The 20,999-nt window shown below is 40.5% G+C and overlaps 1 protein-coding gene across 3 annotated transcripts in view; it reads right to left on the bottom strand.

Moving 5' to 3' along the window:
- Window positions 1–419: 419 nt before the first annotated feature.
- The window catches only part of LOC306780344 (septin-7-like), a 58,860-nt gene continuing 38,280 nt past the window's right edge, over window positions 420–20,999 (bottom strand). The window contains exons 6-14 of one of the 3 annotated variants that reach the window (XR_013772149.1): window positions 18,785–18,902; window positions 18,135–18,227; window positions 16,738–16,834; window positions 8,132–8,183; window positions 7,168–7,293; window positions 6,875–7,010; window positions 4,905–5,050; window positions 1,316–2,917; window positions 420–611 (exon numbers count right to left, since the gene is read on the bottom strand). Coding sequence is in view for 2 of the 3 variants with exons in the window: in XM_079272685.1 (XP_079128811.1) it covers window positions 2,878–2,917; window positions 4,905–5,050; window positions 6,875–7,010; window positions 7,168–7,293; window positions 8,132–8,183; window positions 16,738–16,834; window positions 18,135–18,227; window positions 18,785–18,902 (808 nt within the window). In the remaining variant the exon portion in view is untranslated. Of the gene's footprint in view, window positions 2,918–4,904; window positions 5,051–6,874; window positions 7,011–7,167; window positions 7,294–8,131; window positions 8,184–16,737; window positions 16,835–18,134; window positions 18,228–18,784; window positions 18,903–20,999 lie in introns of all 3 variants that reach the window. The other 2 variants (XM_079272685.1, XM_079272686.1) reach the window with 2 other exon arrangements.

The raw sequence follows: 20,999 nt of genomic DNA, 5'->3' as shown, positions 1-20,999 counted from the left end.
TGAAATTGTTATAATTAGCAAAGGGATTCTTGAGTCATGGCCAAAACTGGATTTGTGTGCGATCACATGACCTTCGACCACCAACTTATAATCGGTTCAACCTTTTTGTCAAATTTGAAGAAATTCCCTCATGGTGAACTTGAGATGGACGGACAGCAAAAAACATGTCTCTCAGGCCATGGCTGTCAACAGGGCAAAGATTACAGAAACAAATTACATAGAATACAACCAATAAACAATAAGGCGTAATTCCCATTCACAGTGTCATTTTTTTCTTTTTGATAATCGCATATCAGTACCGATACACATCTACAAACTTGTGTGTTTTGATAAATACCCATCCAAGAATATTCTAAATGTTTGACTATATTAAACGATTCATTTCACGAGTGTTAAAAAGAAACACATTGGGACTTAAAGCATAACCATGTCAACTTTAATATTAATAATGTACAGTTGGAGAGAGAACAAAGAAGAGAAACAGTGTCCACATAAAAAAAAAGAAATTACAAAAAGAAAAAAGTCCACCTAGACTTATGTCTATCTTAACTTGCCGTTATTGGAAGTGGTTCACAAGCATTTCAAAGAAAAATTCACTTATTTTGAACTTGCTTTTCTCCGGACTTAAAAGAGAAAATATATAATAACAGAGCGGTCCTGAGAAAGTGTACTCATTGGCATAGATGTATACGGTATATGTGTGCGTGTAGAAATGTATTTGTGTATTTCTTAAGACAAGTTTTATATAATAGTTCCGAGTACAAGTTCTGTTGTTATTCCTGGTTTATAATATTGTGAAAAAAAACAAAGAAAGAATGCGGGCACTGAGCAGCCTCCAGTATGTACACAATGTAAGCATTTCCATCATGAACACAACCACACAGGTAATATCTGAAATGCTGCAGGTGTGACGTTCGGCCCTTTAGCATTTCGCTTTAAATGCATCATGAATTTTGCAGGCGATCTGAAAAACGATACTAAAATAACAGATTACTCTACGAGTCGCTTGAGAAAACTATAAAGGATTTCAGGAGCTGTTCTTCAACCTTGCATATAGTATTATTAATATCATCACTATCATATGAAAATAAAACATGGGAGCTCTTGGAAAGGTTTAAAGGTTCCAATGTGTCGCAGCACACTGCCTTCTGATTCTGAATTGACTTCTGTAAGAGAGGGGTAATGATTGGTTGCTTGAGGAAGAGGTTCTATCTAATATTCGACAAGTGAAGTCTGAGACGAAGCTATGGCAGAATTGGCAAACTTCTCCAAATTGTTGTCTTCCTGTGGAGTCCAGGGAGAGAGGAAGCGTCACAGGAATATTTCAGCTTTTTGATGAATTTCCCTTTCACACAAAGGGAAATTCATCACAAAAAAGCTGGATATCAGGGTTCAGATCGATGACGACATTCATCACTTAAATCACAATATAAAACATCTTTGTAATCACTGTGAAATGGAACGTGGTAAACACCGATGACGCTTTTGCATGTCTTCTATTGAAATAGGAAAAACACAATGCAATGACAATGTTCTGACTGCTGTTGCACACAGTTCAAATCTCCCTCGGATCAGTCAGCCTTTCAGACCTCAAACACAGCACTTAAGGGACAGTGTGTAGGATTTGGTGATATCTAGGGGTGTGGTTGCAGATTGCAACCAACTGAATACCCCTCCACTCACCCCTCCCTTTCCAAGATTGTAGTAACGTGAGCCGCTGAGTGAACACCGCTTGCCTCGCTCGGAGGTGATCCACACCATAATAAAACTACTTCAGGAGCAATGCAAGTCGGATGGCAACAGGTAGCACCTCGGTTTTGATTCTGCGGCTCACGTTACCTCAGTTTCAAGCGCATCACAGAACTATGGTGGCTTTTAACGTAAAAGGCTCTCTCTAGTTTTACATGGGAATGTTTTTTTACATCAAGTTTGGTGAATTTTAAAAGAGTGAATTTGTACTGTTGACCATTAACAAGCTGACCTTTGAGGGAAAAGAGAAGTCCAAAATAGAGGATTATTATTAATTGTGTTGCACCATCTGTTTTTAATTAACCTCCTCTGTCAGACTGTTCCACAAAAGATGAATGGTTTGTAGACAGTTATGAGAGAGGAATTAACAGTACATATACATTTAAAAAACCAATAGAACAATAAGTTTGCTAACAGGACAATAAGTTCTGGGGAGTAAACGGCCCAGTGCTGAGAAAATTGAAGTACTAAATAGCACTAGCATGTTGGCGGTTAGCTTTACAGTGATCTTGCCGTGCCCAGGCCTTAATCCCACTTGACTTCTCCCTCCTCTGCTGCCACCTGATTCAGTTACCTAAACTCACATACACTCTCCCTTCTCTATGAGGTCTTTATGATTTTATGAGTGTTTTACCGTGTACACACTTTTTGAGACCATTAAAAGAAAGAGCGTGGATGAGAAAGGATGGTACGCCTACCTGCAGATCTATGGAATATATCTAGAGAACAGGCGACTACATGTGTACAAATGGCTATGCATGGTCCCTGCCATGTGTTACCTCAGAGGAACTCCAGCTTCTCCTCTTTGTCAGAAAATATAAGAAAATAGAATTTCACTAAAACATGCGTTCCCCTTGAAAATGAAAAAGGTTTCAACGGATACGGTACGGATACGGTACGGCCCTGCTGAGAGACAAGCACGTGGGCTGTTTGTGGGCATTTGCATGCGTGTGTGTATGTGTGGAAATGGCGTCCGTGTCACAACGCGCTGCTTGTTAAATGTAACATGGAGGAATGCGAATGTTCTATATGTTTGCGTGTATGTTTCGAAAGGGCCACAGTACATGTGAACTTCAGAGGGGGATGAAGAAAAATATTGAGTTTGTGTAAAACTGAAGGATCAGCTCTTCAAAAGATTTTCCCCTTCTTCTTGTTCTTCTCCATCGTCCTGTGTGACAAACGAGAGAAGTGAGAATGTTACAATTGTGTACAACAACATGGAAAATGTATTATCAGGCTTCACAGGCACCGTGGGAAAAAAAACTGGAGCCATCTTTAACGGTCCCAAAATCACCCAAAAAATAAAAAGCAGTCTTTTCTCATTTTACATTGAGTACACTACACATTACACTATTTTACTATTAATTCGATGTAGCCCATCACAGCACCCAGCGTCTTTTTCCTGAGCACTCAGTCTGTTGTTGTGCTGATGCTCCGAGCGCTTCAAGTTGAAAATCTGTGAACTTTTCAGAAAAAAGTGCTGGTGACGTCACTGTAGTAAACGAAGAAGAAGCTTGTTTTGTCAGTGTCGTCTACATACACTATCATAAGAAAGACCGAAACAGCCGTGAGCTGGGCGGACACACAGTCTCCGACGCATCGTCCTCCTCGAGCTGGTTCATACAAAATATCAGGTATGGCATCCTCAAGTTGGTGCTTATGATGAAAAACAATGCCAATCAAATATATCGTAGACCAGATGGATAATACAAAGCAAAGGGGCGATGCTAGTCTATCATAGAACCGTGGTTAGAGCGGCGATATGTTGTTGAGACATCGTCGTCGTAGAAACATAAAAAAAAGCGGCAGAAGAATACGCTGTGTGGAGAGGGGTCCTTAGTTTTGTGGAACAACACGAGATATGTATTAAAATGATACAAGACATGTTTGAAGAGTTATAGATTGGTTACAACGTAATCTATGAACAATTATAGATTTATTCGTGGTCTGTAAAAAAAATCAAAAAAAAAATCTGTGTGAACATGAACTGGATCTGAACTAAAAGGCGAACTGTCAATCTTCAATGTCACATGAGAAACAGGGACTGTTGTGGAGGGACGGACCAATAGACTGAACTCAATCCTGCTCCATAATATTCCACCTCTTTATAAAAAGCAGTACATTGTATGGTTTGGATAAGCTGTGAGTGGTAAACATCTGCAGCAGGAAAAATGACCCCAAAAATATACATATGCAATATCCATATATAATCGTAACACACTGACAGGGATCATGTTTTTGCAAAATTAGTACTTTTATTACGATAGTTTGTAGTCCAATGACCTCATTTTCAGTTCTTTCAGTTCAGTGAGAGAACTCTAGTCTGTGTTGGGCTGGAACAAGTGCACTGAAGTCAGGTTGAATGTCTGAGGGGGATATGTGAAGGACAGCTGACAGGGGATCGTCAGCGAGAGAGGATCTGGATTTGTTAAACTTCATCACGAGAATGTTTGTTCACATATGAAGGTAGATCGAAAGAGAACCAACATCTTCTGAGCATGTTGCTTTAGCAGCTTAGCTAGCAAAGCCTCAGATGTCCGTGCCGCTCTGCATTAGTCAAGTTTTTCTATTACTCCGCGTGTTTCGTCTCGTAATGGAGATACAAATTGTTATCATTAAACATTGTGATCTGTTCTCCACAAACTAAGCTGGCTTTACCTTTGACTTCAGTAAATAAATACTAAGAAGTCCATGTTTTGTTAAAAACTCAACACTCTGTATCAATCTTTCTATTTTTAAAGGGGTTAACAACTAACACATCTCCCGTGAGCTCAGTTCACCAACACATTGCAGTGATGCTGCTGCTCGCACACATTTAAGAACGTGTATACTTATTTCCGTTTTATTCCTAATTTCCAATTGACGTCCCGCAGGCCGGTCGGTGACAGCCAAAGGGCCGTATATGGCCCGGGGGCCGTACAATTCTGCCAAATGAGGTGAAGATGGCACATTATGTGATTCCATGAGGTAAGAAAAAGTTTCGAAAATGAAACAGAGTTAATGTCTTTTTTTAGAAAACTCATGTCAACAATATTGTCAAAGGATATTTTGTCACATGTGTCAATCAGAAGACATGCTGCAGACTTAACAAATGAACCATTTTGCCAGTAAAACAGCTAATTAGTCAGCTGTTCACAGGTCGGAGTGTTACTGACTTGGAGGCGTCCAGTTTCTGCTGCTCCAGGATTCTCTGCTGAGCCTCCCAGTTGGACTTCTCGTCCTCATACACTCGTCTCTTCTCCTCCAGCTCTTTGTACTGCGCCTCCAAGTTCCTCTTCATCTGCTCGTGGCGTCGCTCCAGCTGAGGGTCAAAATGTCAGCCAGACTCAGGTTGTATGTTTTCACCATTATTTGTTAATTTACTCATGCAACTGGTTTTTGATCTTGTTAGCTTGTCGCAGGAAAAACACGCGATAGCTCTTTTATCCGTGTCTCATATTTTTACAGTAACACTTTTTCCTTCCTGATACCGATTTCAATCTGACAGCAGTGTGCTATAATCAAAACAGATAAATAGGTCATAATTATTTCTCTAATATATATTCCATACTCCTGTGAAAACATCTCCTTCAAACAACAACTGGATTTATTCAAGATTCTCACCAAAAACTACATTTTACAAAATTACATCTGAACACATCATGATAACGTTACAAAATGTATCTTTGCCCAGTCCTCCTTTTTACTACATAAAGCTTGAACGCATCATAATGTAACTCCTGTGCAGCCTGCTAACAGCATGCGCTAACTAGCTCTCCTCCTGCTGATTTCAACACTGATTTGTTGTTCACAACGTAGCGTTATCACGGAAAAAATAGAGTGCACAAGATAAGGACAGATGTGTACTATTAGTTGGCACACATGCAGTCGCGATCGGGCATGATCAGTATCAAGAGACACACGTGATTAAAGTTCCTTTGTCGCATAAATGACCTGATAAATGACGTAACATAACATAACAGATTGGTGAATAGAATCCCGTGCTCCCCGACACCTGATTCAGCATTTTAGGCTGTATCACAGGCATTTCTGATATTTGGATCAGTATGAGAAAAATTCTGATCTTATGATTTATATATCCAGATTCATGTAAAAAAGTGTGAAATCATGTTTTTGTTTTCTGAAACCTGACAAAACAGAATTCAACTCTAGGTGTACTTACAGTACTAGCCTATTGTGATGCTTTCAGCCACATTGTCTTCATCTGCGGATGGATATTGTTCAGTTGTCTTGGTTATTTGCCAAAACAAACTACTATTACTGTTAAGATGGTTATTTTGTTAAATCGTTTTTTCAAGGTAAAGATTCTCATTTCACACATTTCTATTGGTGACCTAATTAACCATTGCTCCAAGCTTAACTGGATTTCATCTTTACCTACAGTTTAATATTGGTTCATTAATTTAGAATGGCAAACAAACACCTGCATCGTAGATGTCTGGTTATATTGTGAGGTAACTAAAAATGACTCTTATAGCCATTCAGAATAAAAAATTAGTCAGGTATAAAGAACATAAGTAAAACTAGAAATTCCTTATGATTATAAGATTTTTATATGAATGCAATTTTCTTGGCCGATTCCAATTTCCGCTTTTTTAAAAGTCTCATCTGCCGAAAAATGATAATTGACCGCATATACAATCAGTTTTTGTATTTTTCTTTGTACATTCATAACAAAACAAGTTACAGGAGCTTCTCTCACTCAAACGGATCTCAAAGGTGTCCCAAATTCTTTAAAGGTTTTTCTCCACAGCTTATTTTGGACTTGCAGATGTTACAAATTGTGAGCTCTTCGTCACTCACATGGAAGAACTTCCACAACAACGACATGCGTGTGTGTGGTGTTACTGTCTATGCCGCTATGTGCACGACGTAAAACAGACATGTTTGTAAATGTGACCGTCAAAAAAAGACAGACAATCAGTTGATCTCTACCTTTGATTGGAGCATAAAACAACATGAAGTCTTGTGAAAAACCACAGCTGAGTCGACATTTAGAGGTTAATTAATGGCATCATGTTGGACCAAGACCATGAATGGTGGCCATGAAAAAAGATAAATGTAATTTATTTCCAACACTTTTCATCTTTCTCTCGCTCAAACACACGGAGATCCTCAAACCCACCTCAGCCTCCGAGTCCTTCAGTTTCTGCTTCTTCTCTTTGACCTTCATCTCAAAGACCTGTTCCATTTCTGCCTCCATCTTCTTCATTTTCATCACGTGCTCCCTGCGCTCCTCCTCCATCTGGGCCAGGGGACTCCTGTGGACCACAGCGAAGGCGGAGGCTAGTTGGAATTTGTTATATTCACTTGTCATAGAACTTAAAAACTAAAGGAAAGCAGTTTGTTCCACATCTAAAGTAACGTGTTCCCTGTCATTAGAATGAGAGGAGCAGTAGTTTAGTGACTGAGGCGTACTTGGTGAGCTGTCCCTTGGTCTTGGAGTTGTCTACTCCGTTACAGGTGACTGCGGCAAGTTTCTTACTGCGGTAATTCTCATAGTGGACATTGTTGGTGACATCCTTCAGATCCTGCATATGGGTCCTATGGAAGGGGAAGAACAAGAAGAAAAACGAATCAGGTGCCTGAAGGAGGATGAGGAGGAAGGAAGGGGAGCAGAATAGGAGAGAGAACCCCAGAAGGAAGGTACAGCTCATGTATAGATTGCTGCAGGAATGAGTCCTAAAACAAGGAAATGAGTCAACATTTTGGTTGGATGCCTGAAAAAAGGTCTGTGTTTAACACAAGCTGAAGAGATTTTACCGTTTTGTTTTCATAACATAAAATACGTCAGCAAACACCCCTCTGGTGAATTTAGAAGCTTTTACGTCTTAAAAAGGTGTCTAAATGAGACGACTAAACGTCCTCACTAGAACTCTAGTCCTCCTTTAGCTTAGTGGTGGTGACGTGCAGTCATGTGACCGTGGTGTTTGTTTGTAGCCTAATGTTAGCTTTTCACATTTTCACAATTTGATTTATACTTCAAAAATCATAAAAGTGGTGTTCACTTGTGAAGATTATCTTTCTGAACAAAACTTCAGTATCATAAATGTTGTTTGCCACAGAGCTTATTTTCTGCAATAATCCAGAATCCAATGAAAGAATCCCATTGGCTTTTGGTGGAGGGAACCAGTGTGATGCTAACTTCCTGGTTGGCCTACAAAAATACATCATCTCTGCAGCACTCTATAAGAGAACAAGCTAGTGCTGCAAATAATTAGCACATATTCAACTTTGACTATTGCTACATTAGCATCTGAGACAACAGTGAACTAATGTGGGCATGAGGAGAACTAGGTCAGCCTCTAGTGGACTCTCTGGGTAAGACATCAAGTTGCATCCATGGAATTAAGTTTGGAGAAGTAATGCACGGCTGTTTTACCTGATTAGCATGTTGCGCAGCACCGTGAAGTCGCAGTGTTCCCCATTCTCCACTGAAACACACAGGGAGAGAGACACACAGATCAGAATAACAATACACGAACAATATGAAAAATCAATATCTGGTCTCAAGGGAAACTGATACAGCCGGTTTCACAGATGCTAAATAACTGCAAAGAACTCTGGGTAAATGGGGTGCATCTCAGGCGTGTTCACATTGAGAGAAACTTCCCAGCAGAAACTTTTTTTTGGTGATCAACTAACACATCTGTGTTATTTACAAGATAAAGCATATACAGCACAGTAGTAATATAGAGAAATAGATTATTATTCTATTAGACCTCGTGGTACAAACACAGACATCAAGAGGATGTAAAGTTCATTCCATTCAGTCATAGGTTATAAAGGTATGGGAATATTGAGATAAGTGACAGTATAAGGAGGCATTGTACAACATGGGTTGTAGTAGCACATTAACAGAGCGCAGCGGGACACCAGGCCATGATCACATAGGACGGTTTTTCTATATCAGCATATGCCTTACTTTCTGTTTTTCCATCGGCTTTTTGCCCTAAAACAAAACTTTAAAAGGCCACAGTGCACCAGCTAAGTATCCTTCTGTGGTGGCTGTTTGAGTGAATACATCTGCAGAGGCCCATGCTCTACTACTATACATGAAGCATGTTTGAACTGTGCACCAACTCAGCTCAAAGCACAATTAAAAGTGCTTTGGCCACTTGTGTTTACAGCTTGTAGCTCTTAAGCCCATCACTCGCCGTGTTCCATTCAATGCAAACTTTTGAAATCTTGCCAAAAAGAAACTGGCGCGTTTCCATTAACTGGTTCGGAGCTAATAAACTACTCTAGGCTGAGTAGTTTCATCCAAAGTTGGCAGTATGGGCTACGCCTCCAACAGCAAACAGAGTGAAAGAAGAAGTAGAGGTTGCGAACCGGAAACAAAACAAGTCGCCTTGGTCGATATATGGGTACTTCTCAAGTCTCTTAGTTGTCGTTTCCTCGCTCCTCGATCCTCGCTTGAACCGGAAGTTGTTTCTGCGCCGCCATATTGACGGCCGTCCCAAAGCTCTAATGTAGCTCGGAAGAGCGAGGATCGACCTCAGAGGAGCCATGAGCGAGGAACCACGAGAACAGACTTCCAGGAAGTCTTTTAACGGCCGACACGCCCCCTTGTTGTTCATCAGTTATGTGATTGGACGCTGTATACTTCCGCCAACCAGTGATGTTACAGTTAACGTCTGTCTGTCCAAAATGTCTTCACTTCATCATTTTATCCTATCAGACACTTATTTGAAATTCTCATAATTTACATTTGGATGCTTGAGTTATAGCCAAAAATTTCCTCTGGTGAGGTCACAGTGATCTTTGACTGCCACAGTTATGTTATGATCAGTCCATCCTTGAGTCCAAGTGGACGTTTGTGCCAAATTTGAAGAAATTCACTTCAGGCGTTCCTGTCATATCAAGTTCATAAGAATGAACCGGAAGGACAAGTCAGAAACATAAAGCCTCCTATCTGATCACAGCCTTTCACTGTTAGATGCCACAAAGTTAGAACGAACAACAGTTCTTGGTCAGACAACAGAAAAGGTCTCCGGTACGTTAGGTGATTGTGAGTTTTCATCTTAACAACAAAGACATGGGTATACGGTCAGATGGCATTCTGGAAAAGGACCACTAATAAACTGCTGCTGAGGTGGACATGGTGGATCTCCCGCCTCCTCTTCGTCAAATACGCTGCTCCTTATTGGTTATCCTCCGCCCCGCTGGCAGTCAATCATCATCAGGGGAGCGAATAAGGAGCACACCTTACCATTGATGAAACTTAAGCAGTCCCGCCCCTTTTCCTCCCAAGCCAGCCATTGACCTTCAGTCTCTTCTAGAGGAGGGAGCTCTGACGGAGGGGGGGGGGGGGTACGGGTTTTCAGTTACTTTTTGCACCCAGCTGGGGAGGGGGGGGGGATAAATCTGGGTCTGGAGCAGCTGGGTTTATCGTGGGTCAGACCTGGCCCAGGTTGAGCCCAGAACCGGCCCGTGTTTGGCCCAGATTCAGGACCAGATTTGGCCCGGATCAACACCATAACCTGCATGTGTCCAAGCTGACTGACTAAAGAGCGTGGGGCTTTTAGAGGGAGTGTGGTGGTTGGAGAGGAGGTGTTATGTGGGGGATCTAGGCATGAACAGCTGGGGGACAAGTCTCAATGAGGGAATAAGTGAAGATCAAGGGTCACAGGGAAAAAAAAAAAGAAGTTTTAACTAATCGCATACAGATCTTAATTGTTGATGAATGGCAGAAAACACCTGATGCATTCTCCAAGTCAAAACATTTCAGCTTTTTATTTGTCAATCATGAACTTTATTGGAAAGTGATCGGAGTCCACCAGGTGTTTTGAGCCTGGGTGCTTTACCTATTAGCAGTGTGTATTTAGGCCATGATGATTAACTGCATTGGTTAAATAAATGAATCAAGAGCACACAACTGTTTCAACCACATGTTTCTATGTTAAAAGTCATACAATTCCAAATATGCGAATGAGTCATGATTCCAAACCACGTGTTACCTTGATGAGATAAATGAGCTGCTACATGCCCTTTTGGAAAACCCTAACTCAGCATTAACTGCTCATGAATCTGTAATGAATCTATAAGCGATGCGTTAAGATGACGGATCCCGGTCTTTGGTCCAGTGATACAGTAAGGCCTGTACACCGTTCTCACCCCTGCACCAACACAACCAATTAGACTCTGGCACAACACGGCGAGTTAAAGCGTGTGGTGAAGCGGGACTGAAATGAGACCACAGGAGCAAAGAAGGGAACCACAGCGTTAGAGCGATGTTTCTATTGCAGCTTCAGCACAAACAAATAGCCTCTAGTTTTCTCCATGACTATTCACAGCATCAGACCTGGGAGGACAGGCGAGTATGTGGAGGCTTTTAAACCTGCTGAGAACACCAGATGGATCTTAAAATATGTGTCAAGTACACCTCTTTAAATGCACCTTGCAGGATAATTCCCGTCTACTACAACCTTGGTCTTTGTGATTCGGGTTCGACTAACATCTTTTAAAGAGAAAATAAAGATGAATGGTAAAATTGTTCACCAAACTGTGTGACCCTCTGTACTTGCTGTAGTTTTCCTGTACAATGAGGGTTCATTAGCAATGTTTCGGGTGCGCTCACTTGCAGTTTTACCCGTAAATTAATTGGTTAAGATCACTCATTCCCAAAGACTGGGTTGGGTGGGTCGCAGGTGATTTTATTAGGCTTACCAAAATAAGTCTCATTCATTTATCTGCAGTACACCTTTAAGTCTGTTAACTCTTGTATTTATTTGGTCTCATTTATAAAGAATTTAACATGTGCGTATATTTTAATTAACACATACTAAAAACAAAGTTGTGATTTATTAAATGTAAGTTTCTTCGAAACAGCTGGTTTACCTGCTCAAGATAATATAAGGTGATGTGGAAATGGCTAAAATAGTCAGGAACAATGTTCCCTCTAAGCTGCGCGCTTGAGCAATCGCGCACTGCTCGCACATTCTCAGCGCACAAGAAAATCTATGCAGCGCATAAAATAAAATTCAACATAAACGTATTAATTAATATCTAATATTAGTCCTAATCTTATCTAATCAATTAAACCAATAATAATAATAATAATAATAATTTTGTTTTCTGTACTATTTTGCAACGTAACTCAGTGAGTGACAGGTGTCCAGCCAATGATACGATTCGGTTCACTTACGCTACGCAGCCAATCATAGCATTGACACTATTGCCCTGCCCATTCGCGCCGTGCAGGTTAGCTAGCTAACAACAGTGCGGCGGAGTTACGAGACGCAAATGCCCCTTATCCCCCCTTATCATGGCGAAACGAACGGGCAGCGACATAAAGTCAAAGCAAGAAGCAGACGAAGCCATCAACCTGGACAAAGTGTACAACCATTGGAGAAGTGAGAAGGACAGACGTGAAAAATAAGGTAAAATTTAAGTCCGATTTGTGCATATTCTAGTGACATTTATTAAGATGTTTTACTTATGGATATTAATCATTAAATTATGTTACTACTAGATAATTTATGGGTAGTAGAAATGATAATAAAAAACTGAGTAATTACATATTTTACAGACAGAGTTACAGGAATTTACACTGTATCACAAGCTACAGCACACGTCATTGTGCAAAATGTGAATGTTTTAATGTGAACAAAATGTTATGTCTGAAAGGTGTATATGTATCATTTCTTCCAGAACAGGACCCTCACACAGGCCAAAGCAAGACTCTTCCCATGGCCAAGCAGGACTCTCACATAAAACATACTACACATCTCATGAACAACAAGATTTTTGTCTTTTTCCTTTAAAGTTTGTCAAATCACTTATATTAAAAGTAAACTAGTGAAAATTGCTGCTGTAATTTGATTATTTTAATAAGCCATGTAACTTGCTATGATCCAAGGTTTTGAACAGGTGTGATACTGGTGTGTGGCCACAGCGTGCACATCTGATGTTGCTCATAGTGGTCCTCAGTGTGCTCAGGGAGCTTGTGTGTATGCCCAGACACATGAAAAATTAGAGGGAACATTGGTCAGGAACATTCATTTATGCACAAATATGCTCTTCTTGTGTGAGGTACGACACACACACACACACACACACACACACACACACACACACACACACACACACACACACACACACACACACACACACACACACACACACACACACACACACACACACACACACACACACACACACACACACACACACACACACACACACACACTATAGTATATACAAATATATATAGTTGTGAATTGGGTCGTGATGGTTTGTCATTTTTTTTAAAGTTTGCAAACCTGGTTGATAGTCTGACTGCTTGTGTTTCTCACCCTGCCAGACTTTGTTGTGGTGATGCCACTCTGTTCAAACATCTCGGTAATCACTGTGGCGAGTAACTGATAGATGATAGACAAAGCTATCAACACAAGACCATAGTTGTAATAGACTGGAATTATCCTTTAAAACATAGAGTGAGGTTATTTTATGGGTTGACTATCGAATTAAGTACTCAAAAACAAAAGACAAAAAAGTGAATCATTCATGTGTCCCTCTAGTAGATTACAGGCCCCGAAGCAATATGTAGAATTCAGTAACTGACAATAGGAAGAGCAGACTGTTTAAATATTCCTTTGGCATGAGGAATACATGAAGAAATCACCTATGGAATGAGACGATGAGAGTTGGTTTATGTAGTGTGTGTTGATCTGGTGTAGCCTGGTTCGTCTTTGGTGGTGGTGGTGGTGGGGGGACAATGTCTTACAGCTGAGTTGCAATATTACATTTTTTGGAGGTTACCACTGATCAACCAATCACCACATATCCACAGATATTTACCTTTTAACATTAACAACATTTTTGAGACAGATCCCAGAAACATCCAAGATGTGTATCGAGAGATTTTATCATTCCAAAATGTACAAATTTATATTACTTATCTGCTACCATACCATTCCATTACCAATGTAACTGTTATGAACTAAAATAATCTAATAATACTCAAATGTTGGTAAGGCTCTAAAATGAACACAACATGGTATAAGGATGAAAGAGTAGTGCATTGAACCTCCAAGCTATAAACCCATTTCGAAACAATGATGACGTACGTAGGTGTGCGCACGCAGTTTGGCAACGGAAGTACGGCGGAGTGCGATAGCTTGTCAAGCTTTGTACGAACATTAACCAGCAAAGATGGTGAATGCAACCCAAACAAAGTGACTTTCCAGATCTCTGTGTGGGTAGAATACATTAGCTATAGCCCAGTATTTAGTGGGAAGGTTTAAACATGTATTTGGTGGAGAAAGCTAGCGTGTAACGTTACACCAGAGAGACATTACGAGCTACAAGTCTCTAGATGATCCAACTCTGGACCCAGGACAAAGACTCAGAGGTTTGACTTCATTCACTTTTAAAACGGACGCTACAAACAGTCCAGTGCCAGTCAACATGATTCATAGCTCGCAGCCGGTGTCCGTTAATTGCTCTCAACCGGTGACCAAAAGCTGGCGACTCTTGGCCGAATGAGTCTTGGTTGCTCATAGCGACGGCAGCTGTTGAAAACACCAACAGAACACGTAGGTGTTTTTGTAAAAGACTTCAATCAATTTGAAATATATGTTTATTAGCTACCAACCATTTACTTGAGTTACTACGAGCGTCACCAGTTAACACGGCCACTCGTTAAACTGATACACCTGTTGTTCTGAAACGTCGCGATGCTGTAGAACTTGAGTCTGCTGTTGGAATATTGATTCTGACAACCGAACATGCAACAGTCCTGATGATGGCAACAGTTTTAAACTCAATGTTTAAAGCTAGCTAACTCGTCTGGAGAAACATGCCATTTCCGTTGCCAACACGAAATATGCAACATTTTTGAAGACGTCGGCTGTAGCATAAGAGATGTACACTGCTGTTGTGTGAATGGACTTTTGTCTGCTTCCTTGAATTATTTGTTAAAATATTTGTTGGTGTGGTATGGTAATGTCCCAGGCCATTGGGACACTACCATACCAGACTCGCATGTGGTATCCTATTCCAGAATAAACCCCATAAAATCAGCTACACCGAGTTACCAAATTCAATATTCAAAATATCTAATGATATACCATATTAATAATTGCCCCTATAGCCTTTTTATAAAAGGGAGGTCTCTGTAGAGGCTCATTTAGCATGGTGTAAAGTGTCAGCAAAGAGCAATGAGAAACGTTTTACTGAGAACACATGAATGATTTCAGTGTCTATGTTCTTTTGTATTTTCAAGATATAATACGTTCACATTTTAACATGTCCGTTTTCCAAAATATGGTGTATTTCAGCACTTCAGAGAAGTATTCAGCCCAAGTCTGATCAGAGCATTGGTTTGACCATCAGCCTAATGATGAGACAGCACAGCAACAGAAAAGTGGAGGGAAAGGAAGGATGGAGAGTTTGGGGGACACTCTTGAGGAAGAGGAGGAGATGGAGTAGGGGAGAAAATGAGGATGAACTAAAGTGAAAGATGGTTTGGTTTACCAAAAATGCCCTCTGTCAGTCATGGAAAAGAACAGACAAAAAAAGAAAAAAAGAGAGAAAAGAAGGAATGAAAAAAGTGAAAGACTGATAAACGGTCAACCACATAAACAAAGGTAAAATACTTTACAAAGATATGTACAATATAATCATCTTTCAGAGGACTTTACAACAAAGGAAAACAAACACACCAGTAGGAGCAACAGCAGCTCAATGTGACTTGTGGTGACACTGGTCAGTGCCTACTGCCATAGTGGAACAACATATCCCATAATACACTATGCCTATCCTCCTTTTATTCCCCAGAGTCCCTATCAGGGTCAACACCAACACTACCAAAAGGACTGTGTGCACATGAGTTTGTTTGTGTTGAGGGGTGGGTGTATAAGGTAACAATTTATCAGCATCCTGCCAGGTAACTTCTAACTTGTTGCGCTCATGTATTTCCCAATCAACACAGAAAAAGTAGTAAACCCTCATTAAATGTGGAAGTTCTTTCTTGATCATGTCTACTCGTATGTAATCAAATATTGTAAATGCAAAATTCAATTATTTTGCTAATCCCAATGTCCGTGACTGCTAACCCTCTATTCACCCATACCAACTCAAAAACTTGGGAAACGAAAAGCCACCAGGATCCTCAAAAAAACATTCCGGTGCCGCCCACTGAGACTCAAAAGCCTGACAATTTTGAATTTGAAGAAATTCCGTCAAGGTGTTCCTGACATATCACAGCCACAATAATTAGTCAGACGCGAGTTCACTTCCCTGAGTTCAAATACATTTGAGCCAAATTTGGAGACATTTTCCTAAGGCGTTACCGAGATGACACAAGAGTGGGACAGACATTAAGTTCTATCATATTGCGTTCATATTCATTTTGCGAGGCATAAAATGAGCCCTAACTGAGACTTAACCGGCCTGGCGTTACCTTATTAATGTGATGGTTTAAATGTGTCTATCAACTTTTCTTTTTACTTTCAAATCCAACAATAATGAAATGACAAATCATACAAAAATCAATATCTATTTCTAGACTAATCCGATAAAGCTCCAGCAGGTGTTTTACAATGTGCTATGTGGCACTTATTTCCTACTTAAGGAGGTTGCATTTGTTCATGGACTCATTTGCAGTCAAGAGTACATTTTGACAAGTCGTTGTATTACCTGGTAGTTAATACATTCAGTGTATACGAGGGGGTCACTGTGGAAAACATGCCTTCTATCCCACACTCTCAGGAATACCATGAGTCATTCGTCACGATAGAGAGGACACTATGACTGCTGGACATTTTCAAACATGTCAACCTTCAATCGCCCACATGCATCAGCCCATCTCTCACAATCTGTCATTGTCTGACCGAGGTGCAATGAAAAACTGTGAATCAAACGTCCTTCTTGAAAACTGACAAAACCCACATGTGAACTTTCAAAGTGTGCCTACTTCTGTTCTGGTTTCGCTACAAATTGGAAGCGGTGTCCTTTTCTGGCAGTGGACCCGAATGAACCTACCTTCCGCCACGCCCCACGGGTACTGGCGACCCCTGACCTTCTTTCCATTCACCTCGATCACCACGTTGCTGCCGACCACTGCCAGTGGCATCTTCTCCTGGAGTGAAGAGATGAACAACTTTATTTTACTGTGAAGAACCAGCTGTTTGTTTAGTTCTTTGTTTGATTGGTCCCATTCTGTGGCAACTGACCACTGACTTAGTATGGGTTGATTTCACAAATCTTTAGGTTGGGATACTTATGTCTGCTGACATGTTTGTTAGTAATTAATAATCACAAATTATACATTCAAATTCCCATCTAGTCCAAGTGCAGCGGACTGACAGTATTTAGAGTGCGAGAACTGATTTAAAGAGATTTGAATATTTTTAACACGGCAAAATGTGGCAGAGCAAAATATATCCATGTGTCCTGTCGTCAAAGTTGGTGCTAGATGCTTGGTAACTACATACAAAGTTATAAATTAATTACTTTAGCTGGCATGCTAACCGCTAACCAGGGTTGTTCATCACTTATCAATACTCATTGACTTGGGGAAAATAGTACTCGAAGCTAGCTAGCTTGTTTTTAAATTGAGGAGCAGTTTATACTCTTATAGAGCAGGGTTCTAAAAGAACTGGATGGTGCAATGTAGTTAATTTGCTTCAACAGCGTTGCATTTTGGACTTCGCTTTGTTCTGTCAAAATTTACATAGGATGAATTCAAAATAAAAAATGCGGGTGTATTCCACTGAAGATGCTCAATTGGAATGAACTGATTACTGACTACAATGTGACGTCTCCCTGTTTTAAAGGAGCAGTGTGTAGAAAACAGTTCCATCTAGTGGCAAGTTGCAGATTGCAACTAACTAAATACCCCACTGCTCACCCCTCCCTTTCCAAGCGCGTATAGACCTACGGTGGCCGCCAGGTAACAAAAAATTGCTAAAGGCTCTCTCCAGAGCTGGCGTTTGTTTGACCGTTCTGGGCTACTGTAGAAAGAAGGTGGTGCAACATGGCGGACTCCGTGAAGAGGACCTCCTACCTATGTAAATATGAAGGGATCATTCTATGCTAACGAAACCAAATAAATTCTTAGTTTATGGTGATTATACACGAATGAAAACATAGTTGTTAATATTATATTGTATTTCTGCCAATAGATCCAACTTAATCTTGAACACTGGTCCTTTAAATGCTGCTGTGACAGGACCTTCAATCATGTTGACTGACATGACGCAGGTAAAGAATGTTCCAACATAGTAGCACTATGCTTGGTCTTACTAGAGGCAGCGGTTGCTGGGGCAGAGTTACATGGACGACAATCACTAGTACAAGTTCTCAATGAGCTCCTCTACAAAGGAGATTTTGAGCGATTAAATTAGTTTTAAAATTATGAACAAAATTGTGTCCATTACCTTAATTTTTCGGATGAGCTTGTTGTCCTCGTCGTCCTCCGTGTCTGGGAATTCATAAATTTTGATTTTGTGCTCCTGTATCTCTTTCATTATCTGACGAAAGGAGAGAGAAATCTGAATAAAGGCAACACGTACAGAACACAGGCCTGCATACAGATCAGAAGGGATTTGAATTTTTCCTGAAGGTTTACAATCTTTAATGTTTTTCTGGGAGTTAGATTCACACCATTGTCATGTCTATGCATGAAGTATGGTGCACCGAGCCAGGAGGTGATTAGCCTAGCTTAGCATAAGCCCAGCTCTGTCCAAAGTTAAAAAATATGCCTACAAACAACTCTAATTAACATGTTGCATCTCACTGCTCCTCAAACAGAAACAATAAATCAACCCATTGTAATTGAGAAGGAGTTATGAACTGGAAATGTTTAAGCTATGGCTAATTGCCTCCTAGCTATAGCTCCATATTTCTCATCTTACTCTCAGGAGTAAGCGCACTTCCCAAAATGTCTACTGGTGCTTTACTTGTATGCTGCTTGCAGTAACTAAATAAGATACAAATATGCAACATTGTTATGTATCTGGGTACATTAGTTGGCCTGTAGCAGCAGCACTTCTAATCCTACTAATGTGACACACGCACACACAAATACCTGTTTTTTAAAAAGCTGGCACTCCTCTGGGGTCAGAGTGTCAGCTTTTGCAATAAGAGGGATGACGTTGACTTTGTCATGGAGTCTCTTCATGAACTCGATGTCCAGCGGCTTCAGACTGAAGGACAGACAGAATAAAAACTTAACAACAAGCGACTGACGTCAACAGGTCCATTCACCTGGCAAGTGTGGTATGCTCAGCAACCGGTTTCCACTTAGCGGTTTTCCACTGATAATTTCATCTTTGCTCATAAATGCGAATGTATTTGGCAGCTGGTGACCTGTCCCATTTTTGCACTTCTGGAGTCCTTGTCTTTAAGCCAACGTTAAGCCACTTGAATAGGTTTTTGGTTAGATGCCTGAAATATCTTCAATCTAGGCCAATGCTGACTCAAATAGCATATACTGTATATATCTACATATATATGTAGATATATACTGGAAATTGGAAGATTTATTTTACCGAGTGGACGATTTAGTATTTGAATTGTAAATACGTTGATAAATGCACAACCATGTATATATGATACATTTAGTTTTACTAAGTTGAGAAAGCGATGTTTAAGTGAAGCCTGATGTTGCCTCACACACAACAATTATCCCAGTCTCTTTCACACAGTGAGGCATGCTGCTTATCAATCAAACACTGGTATCGGATCGGTGCAGTACCCGGTTTCTGCCAATACCCAAAGCCTAACATCCCAGAATACACCACTCATGCATTTTGAAGCTTTTAGGTGTCTTTAAAAAAGCAGTTACTAACAATTGCCTTAAAGAGACTACAAAATGTCATCATGCCGACGAGTCCGCCTTAACAGCCTCGTTGTGTTTATACTAGTGCTTATGTGACCGCGGTGTAGTTCCATTCGCTTTTTACTTATAGCAATTGTAGTTTAGATTAGATAGAAAAACGACGACGACTGACACTTTCTATGAAAGTAGAGTTTATTCATGAGAATGAATCTAAGGGAAAGTGCATGACTTTTGTCAAGAAGAGTTGAGCCCACAGAGCTGCCTCGAAAACATGCATACACGATCAGGGGAAGGTCAGGATATAAAAAGCATAAAGCATATACTCAGAAATCAATTGTTAAAGTGTAATCGAAAGATAAAGTGTATGATCGTTACATAACAAATGTTTAATACATAGAGTGATTTAACAAATGTAAACCTGATAATAATAATAAGTGTATCTGAGTATAGTGCAGTCTGAGTGTAGAAAGTACGGAGAAAGAGGAAGTAAGCAGGGTGTTGGCTTCAAGGGATGGGGAAATAATGATGGTTGAGAAGAAAAGACACAAAGCACAATAATGATGAAGGATGAGATCAATAATCATTTTATAAGCAAATGTGTACTAAGTAAACTGATTTAACAAATGTAAAAACTGATTAACAAATGTTCTGTGTGACCGGAGCCGAGCTGCGATAGAAGTGTTTTGTCAGGATGAGTTGGCAAAAAGTAGGAACAGATGTTATTGGGTGGGGTTAGGAAAAGACTGTCGCAAGAGATGAGTCATAGAGGCATAACATAGGATAAAGCCTGGACTTGTCCGGACATGTTCAGGACCAAACGCCCACTCAAGTGGGTGGGGAGATGAGACCATGTATTGGACAGGAGGGGGCCGACAGCCCAAATGATGGATAAAAGAAGTGACTTGCAAACAGCAAACTGGGATTTCGACACGGGCGCCGTCCAAGTGCGCCGATGAGGAGATACGGACGATTGCAACTGATGTATTGAGGACTTCGTCTCTGTTCACGGAAAGAAGACCGCTGTTCGTGGACAATAAGATTTAAAGACGGAGGTTTCCTCTCCCCACTGCTCGATTCTTAACAACTGGACAACGGAGAAGACGCAGCAGCCCTAGAAAGACTTTGTACTGAGTTTTGAGGACTGTTGAACGGACTTCGCTGCGAGAGCAGGAGGACCGAGGGTCCGGCCAGACCTTCGCTCCTAACAACTCCAAAAGAACCTTTTCATCGCACCTTTGAAAATCCAGCTCCAACCGAGCCTTCTCGGCATCTAAAACTAATGAGTGTAATCGAAGAAGAAAATTGACGTAACGAATCAAGTGTAGTAACTTTTTATGTGAGCTGTAGCTTTAACCCTTGCAAACTAACTAAAATATAACCTGCAATAAATATCTAATCTGCATTTAAAGTAAATTTCTCAAGTGCATTCATTTGCTCAAGTAGTAAAAAGTTCCTCGTGGCA

Source organism: Melanostigma gelatinosum (genome assembly GCF_949748355.1).
Source record: "Melanostigma gelatinosum genome assembly, chromosome: 1".
In the NCBI taxonomy this organism is placed as follows: domain Eukaryota; kingdom Metazoa; phylum Chordata; class Actinopteri; order Perciformes; family Zoarcidae; genus Melanostigma; species Melanostigma gelatinosum.
Note: the sequence above shows the minus strand (reverse complement) of the source record. Positions and strands in the feature narration are given on the sequence as shown.